Raw genomic sequence first — 12,676 nt, forward strand, 5'->3', positions numbered from 1 at the left:
CAACCCTGGGCGACGGCTAACCCGTTTACCAAGGGCTTTGGAGGGTCAGGGAGGCCCTCCTCACCTCCACCCCCAGCCTGGGCTGGAGCTCACGTCCCAGACGTGCTTCCGGCTCCACGTGGCCCCGGGCAGGAGAGAGAAGCGGCTCAGAGGGCCATCCTCTGTTTGAAGTCTCTGCATGGAATTCACCCTTGAAGCTTCTGCTCAGGTCCTGTGGGCCACAGCAGCCACACGGCCACACCTAGCTGCACAGAGTCTGGCAGTGCCCCTGTGCTCCTATCAAAAGTAGGGTGCCAAAAAAAAAAAAAAGTAGGGTGCCATGACTAAGGAGAAGGGACATGGGGGCCAGCATCAAGCACCCTCAGGGTAAAGCCCGCGGGGCCTGACACTCATCCCCTGTACGTCTCATCTGTATCTTTACAGCCTGACGTTTTCTTTCGTTTTAAAATGTATTGCACAAGTGACATCAATGAAAATCAGAGCAGAAATTCTGCTTCCCCAGCATATCAGCTTCAAAACTCCCATGGCTCCCCCCCACCTCTTGTGTATGGGTAAGCTCAAAACAACTGATGATCGGATAGCTTTTGTCCTCACTTGTATGTTTCATGATGTAAGGTGTTTTCATGATTTGCGTTTTAAGTGGCTACCTAAGTCCAGTTAAAAATGACTGACTGGCACCAAAGTGCAGGTAAAATGTGTGGAAGGGATTTTGTATTAGATGCCAGTCCACAAAGACAGAGACAACAGGAGACCACAGCAGAGGAGAGATCTCTATGCGCCTTGGAAGACAGGAAGCCCACAGACAGGCGGTGCCTGCCTTATCAGGGGAGATTTCCGAGAGAGGCCAGTCTGGAGGCACTTCTGGGGGTGCTGGGTGTGGGGCTGCAAGATCTCCTCTAGCCTCAAAATGACTAGAAGACAAGCAGATGGAACCCAGGCTGCTAGTCACAGTGGGCCTCCAGCACCCTTGCCCCACCCCATCCCTCACACTCTGGACAGAGCACACGTGCCCTTCAGCAGTAAGAAGCCCCAAAGTGAACCCCTCCATTGGCTGCCCCCCACTGTGGAGTCAGGGACCCCCAGCTGTTGAGGGGAGCCCCCCAGGAAGATGAGCCCCACCACAGAGGCGGGCCTGGGCGGGGGCCGGGGGCAAAGCTTCCTCCCTGAGACTTGCCAGGCCGCCCCATCCTGGGATGCGGTCCCGAAGGAAGGGAGGCTGGTCCTGGTCTGATGCTCCAAGCAGTGCATCTCTGTCTCCCTTCCAACTCTGAGGCCTGTAGGAGGTGGTACCAGTCTTGCTGCCCTGTGGGGTGCTGGCAGGGGCACCATGGCCTTCCCGTGAGGTCTCTTAGCCTCATGTGGCCGTGGTGTCACCAGAGGGCTACACTTTGCTTACCTCCCCTCCCGGATGGACACTGGACACCCCAGTCCCTTTCAGGTACAACCAGTGACCTCTCTGTGTACCAGCCCATCAGTGCCCCCCGCCAGCCCCCGGTGCTCACGTGGTCCCTGTTCCGTGGCCTGTCCGCTCTGGGTGGTGCTGGGTGGGCACCCGGACTGGGCTGGTCTGGCCCCCAGGAAGCTGGGCCAGGGGCGCCTCCTGCTCTACCCCGAGGCCACACGAGGTGCTGGCCTTGGCTGGGGCGCCATCCTCCTCCTCTGGAGGGAGCCAGCTCCAGCTCCTTTGACCTCTTAGCTCCAGCGCGGAAGACTGTGCTGGGTGGTCTCTGGGTGGCTCAGCTCCTGTCAGGCCTCCCAGCCCTGCCTGTCGTGTTTCCTCTTGCACAGCACTGGACCATGATGCGCAGAGACCTCCAAGGCCGGGAGAGTGCACTTGGGGCTGCGGCCAGGTCTGCCTGTGCCACTTCCACACCCCAAGCATCCATCCAAGGACCTCTTCCCAAGGCTGATGCAGCTGGGGCCCTCCCTCCTGCCATCAGTAAGTGGACCAGAAGGGGCTGAGCAGGGTGTCTAATCCCGCAGGCAGAGCCTCTTGCTACAGGCCCCGGAGCCCCACGTACACAGCAGACAGTGTGACCAGGAGCCCGGAGGGCAGCTAAACAGAGCTGTTTATTTCCCAGGAAAGAAAGAACGTGGGACGTGTGGGGGATTCCCACCTGCCTTCATCACTTCCAAAAGAGCACATTCCAGAAGAGCAGCCAGCAGGGGTGGAGGCCCAGCGCCAGCAGCGGGAAGAGCAGGGCACCGTACGTGTGGTGCTCCAGCACGCCCTGAGCCAGCGCGGCCAGGAAGAGCCGCCAGCCCTCGGCCAGGGAAAGCGGTGCCTCCTGCAGCTGCTGCCACAGGAACAGGCCGCCCAGGAGCGTAGCTGCTGGGCTTGTCAGCACCAGCAGAGCAGCACACAGTGGCCTGCGTGGAGGAGCGGGGTCAAGGGGGGCTCTGAGGGGGGGAGGAGTGACGCGTGAGCACACAGTGGCCTGCGTGGAGGAGCAGGGTCAAGGGGGGCTCTGAGGGGGGAGGAGTGACGCGTGAGCACACAGTGGCCTGCGTGGAGGAGCGGGGTCAAGGGGGGCTCTGAGGGGGGAGGAGTGACGCGTGAGCACAGAGTGGCCTGCGTGGAGGAGCAGGGTCAAGGGGGGCTCTGAGGTGGGGGGGAGGAGTGACGCGTGAGCACAGAGTGGCCTGCGTGGAGGAGCAGGGTCAAGGGGGGCTCTGAGGTGGGAGGAGTGACGCGTGAGCACAGAGTGGCCTGCGTGGAGGAGCAGGGTCAAGGGGGGCTCTGAGGTGGGAGGAGTGACGCGTGAGCACAGAGTGGCCTGCGTGGAGGAGCAGGGTCAAGGGGGGCTCTGAGGGGGGGAGGAGTGACGCGTGAGCACACAGTGGCCTGCGTGGAGGAGCGGGGTCAAGGGGGGCTCTGAGGTGGGGAGGAGTGACGCGTGAGCACAGAGTGGCCTGCGTGGAGGAGCAGGGTCAAGGGGGGCTCTGAGGGGGGGAGGAGTGACGCGTGAGCACACAGTGGCCTGCGTGGAGGAGCGGGGTCAAGGGGGGCTCTGAGTGGGGAGGAGTGACGCGTGAGCACACAGTGGCCTGCGTGGAGGAGCAGGGTCAAGGGGGGCTCTGAGGTGGGGAGGAGTGACGCGTGAGCACACAGTGGCCTGCGTGGAGGAGCGGGGTCAAGGGGGGCTCTGAGGTGGGGAGGAGTGACGCGTGAGCACACAGTGGCCTGCGTGGAGGAGCAGGGTCAAGGGGGGCTCTGAGTGGGGAGGAGTGACGCGTGAGCACACAGTGGCCTGCGTGGAGGAGCAGGGTCAAGGGGGGCTCTGAGGTGGGGAGGAGTGACGCGTGAGCACACAGTGGCCTGCGTGGAGGAGCAGGGTCAAGGGGGGCTCTGAGGTGGGAGGGAGGAGTGACGCGTGAGCACAGAGTGGCCTGCGTGGAGGAGCAGGGTCAAGGGGGGCTCTGAGGTGGGAGGGAGGAGTGACGCGTGAGCACAGAGTGGCCTGCGTGGAGGAGCGGGGTCAAGGGGGGCTCTGAGGGGGGAGGAGTGACGCGTGAGCACAGAGTGGCCTGCGTGGAGGAGCGGGGTCAAGGGGGGCTCTGAGGGGGGAGGAGTGACGCGTGAGCACAGAGTGGCCTGCGTGGAGGAGCAGGGTCAAGGGGGGCTCTGAGGGGGGAGGAGTGACGCGTGAGCACACAGTGGCCTGCGTGGAGGAGCAGGGTCAAGGGGGGCTCTGAGGTGGGGGAGGAGTGACGCGTGAGCACACAGTGGCCTGCGTGGAGGAGCGGGGTCAAGGGGGGCTCTGAGGTGGGGAGGAGTGACGCGTGAGCACACAGTGGCCTGCGTGGAGGAGCGGGGTCAAGGGGGGCTCTGAGGGGGGAGGAGTGACGCGTGAGCACAGAGTGGCCTGCGTGGAGGAGCGGGGTCAAGGGGGGCTCTGAGGGGGGAGGAGTGACGCGTGAGCACAGAGTGGCCTGCGTGGAGGAGCAGGGTCAAGGGGGGCTCTGAGGGGGGAGGAGTGACGCGTGAGCACACAGTGGCCTGCGTGGAGGAGCAGGGTCAAGGGGGGCTCTGAGGGGGGAGGAGTGACGCGTGAGCACACAGTGGCCTGCGTGGAGGAGCGGGGTCAAGGGGGGCTCTGAGGTGGGGAGGAGTGACGCGTGAGCACACAGTGGCCTGCGTGGAGGAGCGGGGTCAAGGGGGGCTCTGAGGGGGGAGGAGTGACGCGTGAGCACAGAGTGGCCTGCGTGGAGGAGCAGGGTCAAGGGGGGCTCTGAGGGGGGAGGAGTGACGCGTGAGCACACAGTGGCCTGCGTGGAGGAGCAGGGTCAAGGGGGGCTCTGAGGGGGGAGGAGTGACGCGTGAGCACACAGTGGCCTGCGTGGAGGAGCAGGGTCAAGGGGGGCTCTGAGGGGGGAGGAGTGACGCGTGAGCACACAGTGGCCTGCGTGGAGGAGCGGGGTCAAGGGGGGCTCTGAGGTGGGGAGGAGTGACGCGTGAGCACAGAGTGGCCTGCGTGGAGGAGCGGGGTCAAGGGGGGCTCTGAGGGGGGAGGAGTGACGCGTGAGCACACAGTGGCCTGCGTGGAGGAGCGGGGTCAAGGGGGGCTCTGAGGGGGGAGGAGTGACGCGTGAGCACACAGTGGCCTGCGTGGAGGAGCGGGGTCAAGGGGGGCTCTGAGGGGGGAGGAGTGACGCGTGAGCACACAGTGGCCTGCGTGGAGGAGCAGGGTCAAGGGGGGCTCTGAGGTGGGGAGGAGTGACGCGTGAGCACACAGTGGCCTGCGTGGAGGAGCGGGGTCAAGGGGGGCTCTGAGGTGGGGAGGAGTGACGCGTGAGCACACAGTGGCCTGCGTGGAGGAGCGGGGTCAAGGGGGGCTCTGAGGGGGGAGGAGTGACGCGTGAGCACAGAGTGGCCTGCGTGGAGGAGCGGGGTCAAGGGGGGCTCTGAGGGGGGAGGAGTGACGCGTGAGCACACAGTGGCCTGCGTGGAGGAGCGGGGTCAAGGGGGGCTCTGAGGTGGGGAGGAGTGACGCGTGAGCACAGAGTGGCCTGCGTGGAGGAGCGGGGTCAAGGGGGGCTCTGAGGGGGGAGGAGTGACGCGTGAGCACACAGTGGCCTGCGTGGAGGAGCGGGGTCAAGGGGGGCTCTGAGGGGGGAGGAGTGACGCGTGAGCACACAGTGGCCTGCGTGGAGGAGCGGGGTCAAGGGGGGCTCTGAGGGGGGAGGAGTGACGCGTGAGCACACAGTGGCCTGCGTGGAGGAGCAGGGTCAAGGGGGGCTCTGAGGGGGGAGGAGTGACGCGTGAGCACACAGTGGCCTGCGTGGAGGAGCGGGGTCAAGGGGGGCTCTGAGGGGGGAGGAGTGACGCGTGAGCACACAGTGGCCTGCGTGGAGGAGCAGGGTCAAGGGGGGCTCTGAGGTGGGGGGGAGTGACGCGTGAGCACACAGTGGCCTGCGTGGAGGAGCGGGGTCAAGGGGGGCTCTGAGGGGGGAGGAGTGACGCGTGAGCACAGAGTGGCCTGCGTGGAGGAGCGGGGTCAAGGGGGGCTCTGAGGTGGGGAGGAGTGACGCGTGAGCACACAGTGGCCTGCGTGGAGGAGCAGGGTCAAGGGGGGCTCTGAGGTGGGGAGGAGTGACGCGTGAGCACACAGTGGCCTGCGTGGAGGAGCAGGGTCAAGGGGGGCTCTGAGGTGGGGGAGGAGTGACGCGTGAGCACAGAGTGGCCTGCGTGGAGGAGCAGGGTCAAGGGGGGCTCTGAGTGGGGAGGAGTGACGCGTGAGCACAGAGTGGCCTGCGTGGAGGAGCGGGGTCAAGGGGGGCTCTGAGTGGGGAGGAGTGACGCGTGAGCACACAGTGGCCTGCGTGGAGGAGCAGGGTCAAGGGGGGCTCTGAGGTGGGGGAGGAGTGACGCGTGAGCACACAGTGGCCTGCGTGGAGGAGCGGGGTCAAGGGGGGCTCTGAGGTGGGGAGGAGTGACGCGTGAGCACACAGTGGCCTGCGTGGAGGAGCAGGGTCAAGGGGGGCTCTGAGGTGGGGAGGAGTGACGCGTGAGCACAGAGTGGCCTGCGTGGAGGAGCAGGGTCAAGGGGGGCTCTGAGGTGGGGAGGAGTGACGCGTGAGCACACAGTGGCCTGCGTGGAGGAGCAGGGTCAAGGGGGGCTCTGAGGTGGGGGAGGAGTGACGCGTGAGCACAGAGTGGCCTGCGTGGAGGAGCAGGGTCAAGGGGGGCTCTGAGTGGGGAGGAGTGACGCGTGAGCACAGAGTGGCCTGCGTGGAGGAGCGGGGTCAAGGGGGGCTCTGAGTGGGGAGGAGTGACGCGTGAGCACAGAGTGGCCTGCGTGGAGGAGCAGGGTCAAGGGGGGCTCTGAGGGGGGAGGAGTGACGCGTGAGCACAGAGTGGCCTGCGTGGAGGAGCGGGGTCAAGGGGGGCTCTGAGGTGGGGAGGAGTGACGCGTGAGCACAGAGTGGCCTGCGTGGAGGAGCAGGGTCAAGGGGGGCTCTGAGGGGGGAGGAGTGACGCGTGAGCACAGAGTGGCCTGCGTGGAGGAGCAGGGTCAAGGGGGGCTCTGAGGTGGGGAGGAGTGACGCGTGAGCACACAGTGGCCTGCGTGGAGGAGCAGGGTCAAGGGGGGCTCTGAGGTGGGGAGGAGTGACGCGTGAGCACACAGTGGCCTGCGTGGAGGAGCAGGGTCAAGGGGGGCTCTGAGGTGGGGGAGGAGTGACGCGTGAGCACACAGTGGCCTGCGTGGAGGAGCAGGGTCAAGGGGGGCTCTGAGGTGGGGAGGAGTGACGCGTGAGCACAGAGTGGCCTGCGTGGAGGAGCAGGGTCAAGGGGGGCTCTGAGTGGGGAGGAGTGACGCGTGAGCACAGAGTGGCATGCGTGGAGGAGCGGGGTCAAGGGGGGCTCTGAGTGGGGAGGAGTGACGCGTGAGCACAGAGTGGCCTGCGTGGAGGAGCAGGGTCAAGGGGGGCTCTGAGGGGGGAGGAGTGACGCGTGAGCACAGAGTGGCCTGCGTGGAGGAGCGGGGTCAAGGGGGGCTCTGAGGTGGGGAGGAGTGACGCGTGAGCACAGAGTGGCCTGCGTGGAGGAGCAGGGTCAAGGGGGGCTCTGAGGGGGGAGGAGTGACGCGTGAGCACAGAGTGGCCTGCGTGGAGGAGCAGGGTCAAGGGGGGCTCTGAGGTGGGGAGGAGTGACGCGTGAGCACACAGTGGCCTGCGTGGAGGAGCAGGGTCAAGGGGGGCTCTGAGGTGGGGAGGAGTGACGCGTGAGCACACAGTGGCCTGCGTGGAGGAGCAGGGTCAAGGGGGGCTCTGAGGTGGGGGAGGAGTGACGCGTGAGCACACAGTGGCCTGCGTGGAGGAGCAGGGTCAAGGGGGGCTCTGAGGTGGGGAGGAGTGACGCGTGAGCACAGAGTGGCCTGCGTGGAGGAGCAGGGTCAAGGGGGGCTCTGAGGTGGAGAGGAGTGACGCGTGAGCACACAGTGGCCTGCGTGGAGGAGCAGGGTCAAGGGGGGCTCTGAGTGGGGAGGAGTGACGCGTGAGCACAGAGTGGCCTGCGTGGAGGAGCAGGGTCAAGGGGGGCTCTGAGGGGGGAGGAGTGACGCGTGAGCACAGAGTGGCCTGCGTGGAGGAGCAGGGTCAAGGGGGGCTCTGAGGTGGGGAGGAGTGACGCGTGAGCACACAGTGGCCTGCGTGGAGGAGCAGGGTCAAGGGGGGCTCTGAGGGGGGAGGAGTGACGCGTGAGCACAGAGTGGCCTGCGTGGAGGAGCAGGGTCAAGGGGGGCTCTGAGGTGGGGAGGAGTGACGCGTGAGCACAGAGTGGCCTGCGTGGAGGAGCAGGGTCAAGGGGGGCTCTGAGGGGGGAGGAGTGACGCGTGAGCACAGAGTGGCCTGCGTGGAGGAGCAGGGTCAAGGGGGGCTCTGAGGTGGGGAGGAGTGACGCGTGAGCACACAGTGGCCTGCGTGGAGGAGCAGGGTCAAGGGGGGCTCTGAGGTGGGGAGGAGTGACGCGTGAGCACACAGTGGCCTGCGTGGAGGAGCAGGGTCAAGGGGGGCTCTGAGGTGGGGGAGGAGTGACGCGTGAGCACACAGTGGCCTGCGTGGAGGAGCAGGGTCAAGGGGGGCTCTGAGGTGGGGAGGAGTGACGCGTGAGCACAGAGTGGCCTGCGTGGAGGAGCAGGGTCAAGGGGGGCTCTGAGGTGGAGAGGAGTGACGCGTGAGCACACAGTGGCCTGCGTGGAGGAGCAGGGTCAAGGGGGGCTCTGAGTGGGGAGGAGTGACGCGTGAGCACAGAGTGGCCTGCGTGGAGGAGCAGGGTCAAGGGGGGCTCTGAGGGGGGAGGAGTGACGCGTGAGCACAGAGTGGCCTGCGTGGAGGAGCGGGGTCAAGGGGGGCTCTGAGGTGGGGAGGAGTGACGCGTGAGCACAGAGTGGCCTGCGTGGAGGAGCAGGGTCAAGGGGGGCTCTGAGGGGGGAGGAGTGACGCGTGAGCACAGAGTGGCCTGCGTGGAGGAGCAGGGTCAAGGGGGGCTCTGAGGTGGGGAGGAGTGACGCGTGAGCACACAGTGGCCTGCGTGGAGGAGCAGGGTCAAGGGGGGCTCTGAGGTGGGGAGGAGTGACGCGTGAGCACACAGTGGCCTGCGTGGAGGAGCAGGGTCAAGGGGGGCTCTGAGGTGGGGGAGGAGTGACGCGTGAGCACACAGTGGCCTGCGTGGAGGAGCAGGGTCAAGGGGGGCTCTGAGGTGGGGAGGAGTGACGCGTGAGCACAGAGTGGCCTGCGTGGAGGAGCAGGGTCAAGGGGGGCTCTGAGGTGGGGAGGAGTGACGCGTGAGCACACAGTGGCCTGCGTGGAGGAGCAGGGTCAAGGGGGGCTCTGAGGTGGGGGGGAGTGACGCGTGAGCACAGAGTGGCCTGCGTGGAGGAGCAGGGTCAAGGGGGGCTCTGAGGTGGGGGGAGTGACGCGTGAGCACACAGTGGCCTGCGTGGAGGAGCAGGGTCAAGGGGGGCTCTGAGGTGGGGAGGAGTGACGCGTGAGCACAGAGTGGCCTGCGTGGAGGAGCAGGGTCAAGGGGGGCTCTGAGGTGGGGGGAGTGACGCGTGAGCACACAGTGGCCTGCGTGGAGGAGCAGGGTCAAGGGGGGCTCTGAGGTGGGGGGAGTGACGCGTGAGGGGGCGTCTGTGGCGAGGGGCAGAGGCCCTGGAGGTGGGGGGCACGTCACGGCGGGCTTTGTGGTGGGGACTGACCAGCACATACCGGGGCCCGGAGGGCTTGGTGAGTGCAGCGCCGGGCACCATGGTGGCAGCCAGCAGAAAGCCCAGGGAGAAGTTGGTGAGGGTGATGCAGGCCAGCTGTAGTGCCAGGTAGGTCAGGGCCACCAGCTTCAGCGCCATCCAGCTCCTGTCCGGGGCCTGTGTGCTCAGCACCCTGCGAGGCAAGGGGTTCAGGGGCAGCCGCCTGCGTGTCCAGGGTGCACCCTGCCCGCGCCCATCCCGCCCATCTCCTCACCAGTGGGTGCTGTGCGGAAGGGCCAGGCCAGCTGCATAGACGGCCAGCAGCGTCAGCACCACGGCCTCGGCCTCAGCCACGGGGAAGTGCTGGGCAGCCACGTGTTGACCCAGCACTGGGAGGACATAGAGGGCCAGGCCCACAGCCTGGGAGATCAGCAAGGGTGCCACGAGCGAGGCCAGCCCCACGCGCTGCAGGGCACACGGGCACTTGGAGACAGACCCCGGGCCAGGGGAGTCCCAAGGATCCTCACCATCCCTCCACCGGCTGACACTGAGCAGCAGCAGTAACCACCACCCGGGACCCCAACAGCAGGAGTGGGGGGCCGTCACCTGTGTTGCAGGGAGGGGAGGACTGGACCCAGAGGTCCCCCCAGCCTCCTCAGGACCCACTCCAGCCTCATGCAGCTGCATCCACAGTTCCAGAGCGTGGCTGAGTCAAGGACCCTGACAAGGGGTGTGATGGGCTCTGCCCAGTGGGGGACCCAGGGCTCACTCCCACTCCCCCGCCCTGACGTTGGAGAGCTCTCCCCAGCCTAGAGTGGGGGGACCTGAGGCTGGCCACAAACGGACAGCAGGAAGCAGAGGATATCTTGAGACCGAGGACCAGGAGCAAAAAGCCAGCAGCAGGCATGTAGAGACCAATGGAGACGAAGCGGGAGAGCGCAGGGAGCAGGTAGAAGAAGAAGGACTGGTGCAGGCGCTCCAGGAGGTGGTTGAGTTTGCGGAACATGCCCTCCAGAGCCCTGCCGGGCGTGGGCTGGGGTCACGACTGGCCAGACACCCCCAGGCCCCCACTAGCCCACCCCGAGTATGCAAAGGGGAGACCAGAGGCACTTACTTGCCTACTGCCACCAGGTCGTACTTATACTGGCGGAAGCTATTGATGCCACGCAGAGTCAGAGCCTCCACGCGGTAGCGCAGGAAGAGGCCGTGGGCGCCGTGGGGGTGGCCAGAGGCCTGCTGCAGAACCATGAGCAGCAGCGTTTGCACACCCTGCAGCGGCCCGTCCACTGACGTCCAGTCCTGGGGCTGCAGCTTAGAGAGCGTGAGACAAGGTCAGATAAACCCTGCACACAGGCCCCGTGCTCCCCAGGCAGGTGGCCCTACCTTGCCCTGCAGCGTGCACAGGAGTCCCCCTTTCTGGCAGAAGGTCTGGAAGAGGTTGAGCAGGTCCAGGTTGGGCAGCTGTCCGTTGAGTCCCTCCACAGCCACGTCGAGGCTAGTGACCACATCAGTGCTCAGCTCCAGGGCCACGGCTGCCTGGATGGCCCCAGCCCGGCCCTGCAGAGGGGATGACTGCATACCTGTAGAAGCAGGTGAATGAGCTGCCAGTAAGGGGCTGGTGAGGACAGTGGCCCTGTGGGGGCCAGGGCAGGGCAAGAACACCCACCAGTGACATTGACGTCGTGGTAGGCTTCAAGCCAAGCCTCAGAGCCCAGAAGGTCGTGTTCTGTCACCAGGAAGATGATGTCTTTGGCCCAGTAAATCTGCCCTAAAGACCAAAAGCAGGGTCAGCAGGGCCTGAGGCGGTGGCCAAGCCCTCCCTTGCCAGCAGTAGCCCCTGAGCCTCACCCCGGAAGTGGGCAGCAAGTGCCAGCATCAGCCCCACAGCCTGGCTGTTGGTAGACTCAGGGCCACAGGGCACGGTGAGCACCAGGGACTCAGTGCTGGCAGCGCGCGGTGCCCGAAGGATGCCGTACACGTTGATGCCCGACACCATCTGCATGCAGTATTGGGGAAGCCTCAGCATGGCCCCGCTCTAGATGGCTGAAACCCCTCCCCTTTAGCCCCAGAATGCCCACCAGTGACTTCTCTGGCCCCAAGACATCCCCCCGCCCCCAGTGAGCTTCCTGGCCCCAAGGCCACCCCCTCAAGGTGCTTTTTGGTCGCAGGCACAACCCCCTCCCCCCCTCCCACGACCCGCCCCCCCCCCCCCCCAGTACATAGCGCTCGTGAGTCTCATCTGGAAAGGGCAGTTTCCGGGAGAAACTCTGCGTGTAGACCTCCAGCCCCACTGACCGCATCGTCCGCTCCAGCCAAGCCACTGGCAGAGCCCTGGAAACACAAAGGGAGCTTCTGAGCAGAGCTCTCTGGCCTTGACTGGCACTGCTTCCCCCATACCCACGGCTCTGTCGCTCACCCCGACTTCCTGCGGTGCGCAGCGAAGTCCCGGGCAAAGCTTCGGGCACGCTCTCCGCCCGCAAACTGCTCCTCCACCATGGTGGAGCCCATGGCGTTCTCCGACATGTAAGTGCGCTGGGTCAGCGGCGGGAAAGCCAGCGCCAGGAACCAGGCGATGCCCGCCACGTAGCTCAGCGCGCTGCGGGGAGAGGGACGGAGGGACCACCGGAGCGTTAGCGGGCCCTGGCACCCCGGCCCGCAGCCTCTACCTCTGCACTGGGGGTGGAGGGAGCATGTCTGCGGGACCCAGAGTGCCGGCACCCGGGACGCCGGACGGGAGAGCTGAGCCCCAGGCCTGAGGCCCCGAGTGATGCCGGCGGGCGGGAGGAGACCAGCAACGCGCTGCCGGAGGGGCCCCGGGCCCCCGCCCCCCGCCCTCACCAGAGTGGCGCGTTGAGGCGCAGCACGAGGCGGGCAAGCGCGCGCCGGCGCACCGGGTCCGACAGGAGGCCCATCGCAGGGCCGGGCGGCTCCGGGACCGCGCTCCCGCTGTCAGGTACGGCCACCGGCCGGGCACGCCTCTCCTGTCAGACCCCGGGCTGCACGCCGGCCCCCACTTCCGGTCCCGACGGCCCTCACGCCGCTGCGCCTGCGCCGTCCCCCTAGTCGCCCCGCACCGCCGCCGCGCATGCCCAGAGCAGAGCCGCTGTGGAGCGAGCGGGACCCGGGTCTGGGTTTCCCCGCCTGCGGAGAGCGTCCTCCAGGCAGGCCGACGGCATGGTGCAACGCCGGAGGACAGTGAAGACGACGGGCCGCTCGAGAAAGCTCGGCTCGAAGGGGAATCAGAGTAGGATGATGAGCAGGGCAGATGGGAGGAAATCCGGAAGCGGCGACCAGAGCATAGACGCCGGAAGATTTCTGAAGGTGCTGCCACTGGCAACCACAGGTCTGAATGCTGTGCTGGGAAGTGAGGGGGCTTCCGTGAACTGGGAGACCAAGGCATTGGCGGACCCTTTCCTATGGATGTCGGTCACCAAAAACAGCCGAGTGGAATCACAGCGTGTGCCCAGAACCGAGGTCACTGGGGT

General features: G+C 66.3%; 1 protein-coding gene across 1 annotated transcript; it reads right to left on the bottom strand.

Annotated features, from left to right (window-relative positions):
* Window positions 1-2,051: 2,051 nt before the first annotated feature.
* GPAA1 (glycosylphosphatidylinositol anchor attachment 1) lies at window positions 2,052-12,231 on the bottom strand. Its single transcript, XM_082600756.1, has 12 exons — window positions 12,030-12,231; window positions 11,608-11,787; window positions 11,411-11,522; window positions 11,040-11,187; window positions 10,858-10,959; window positions 10,575-10,771; window positions 10,306-10,502; window positions 10,057-10,210; window positions 9,798-9,893; window positions 9,466-9,656; window positions 9,214-9,384; window positions 2,052-2,370 (listed from the first exon to the last, which is right to left on the bottom strand). The coding sequence occupies exons 1-12, from the start codon at window positions 12,101-12,103 to the stop codon at window positions 2,127-2,129; spliced, it is 1,866 nt and encodes a 621-aa protein (XP_082456882.1). The 5' UTR covers window positions 12,104-12,231; the 3' UTR covers window positions 2,052-2,126.
* Window positions 12,232-12,676: the final 445 nt, after the last annotated feature.

The sequence above is a fragment of the Mesoplodon mirus genome (genome assembly GCF_964341445.2).
Source record: "Mesoplodon mirus genome assembly, chromosome: 16".
In the NCBI taxonomy this organism is placed as follows: domain Eukaryota; kingdom Metazoa; phylum Chordata; class Mammalia; order Artiodactyla; family Ziphiidae; genus Mesoplodon; species Mesoplodon mirus.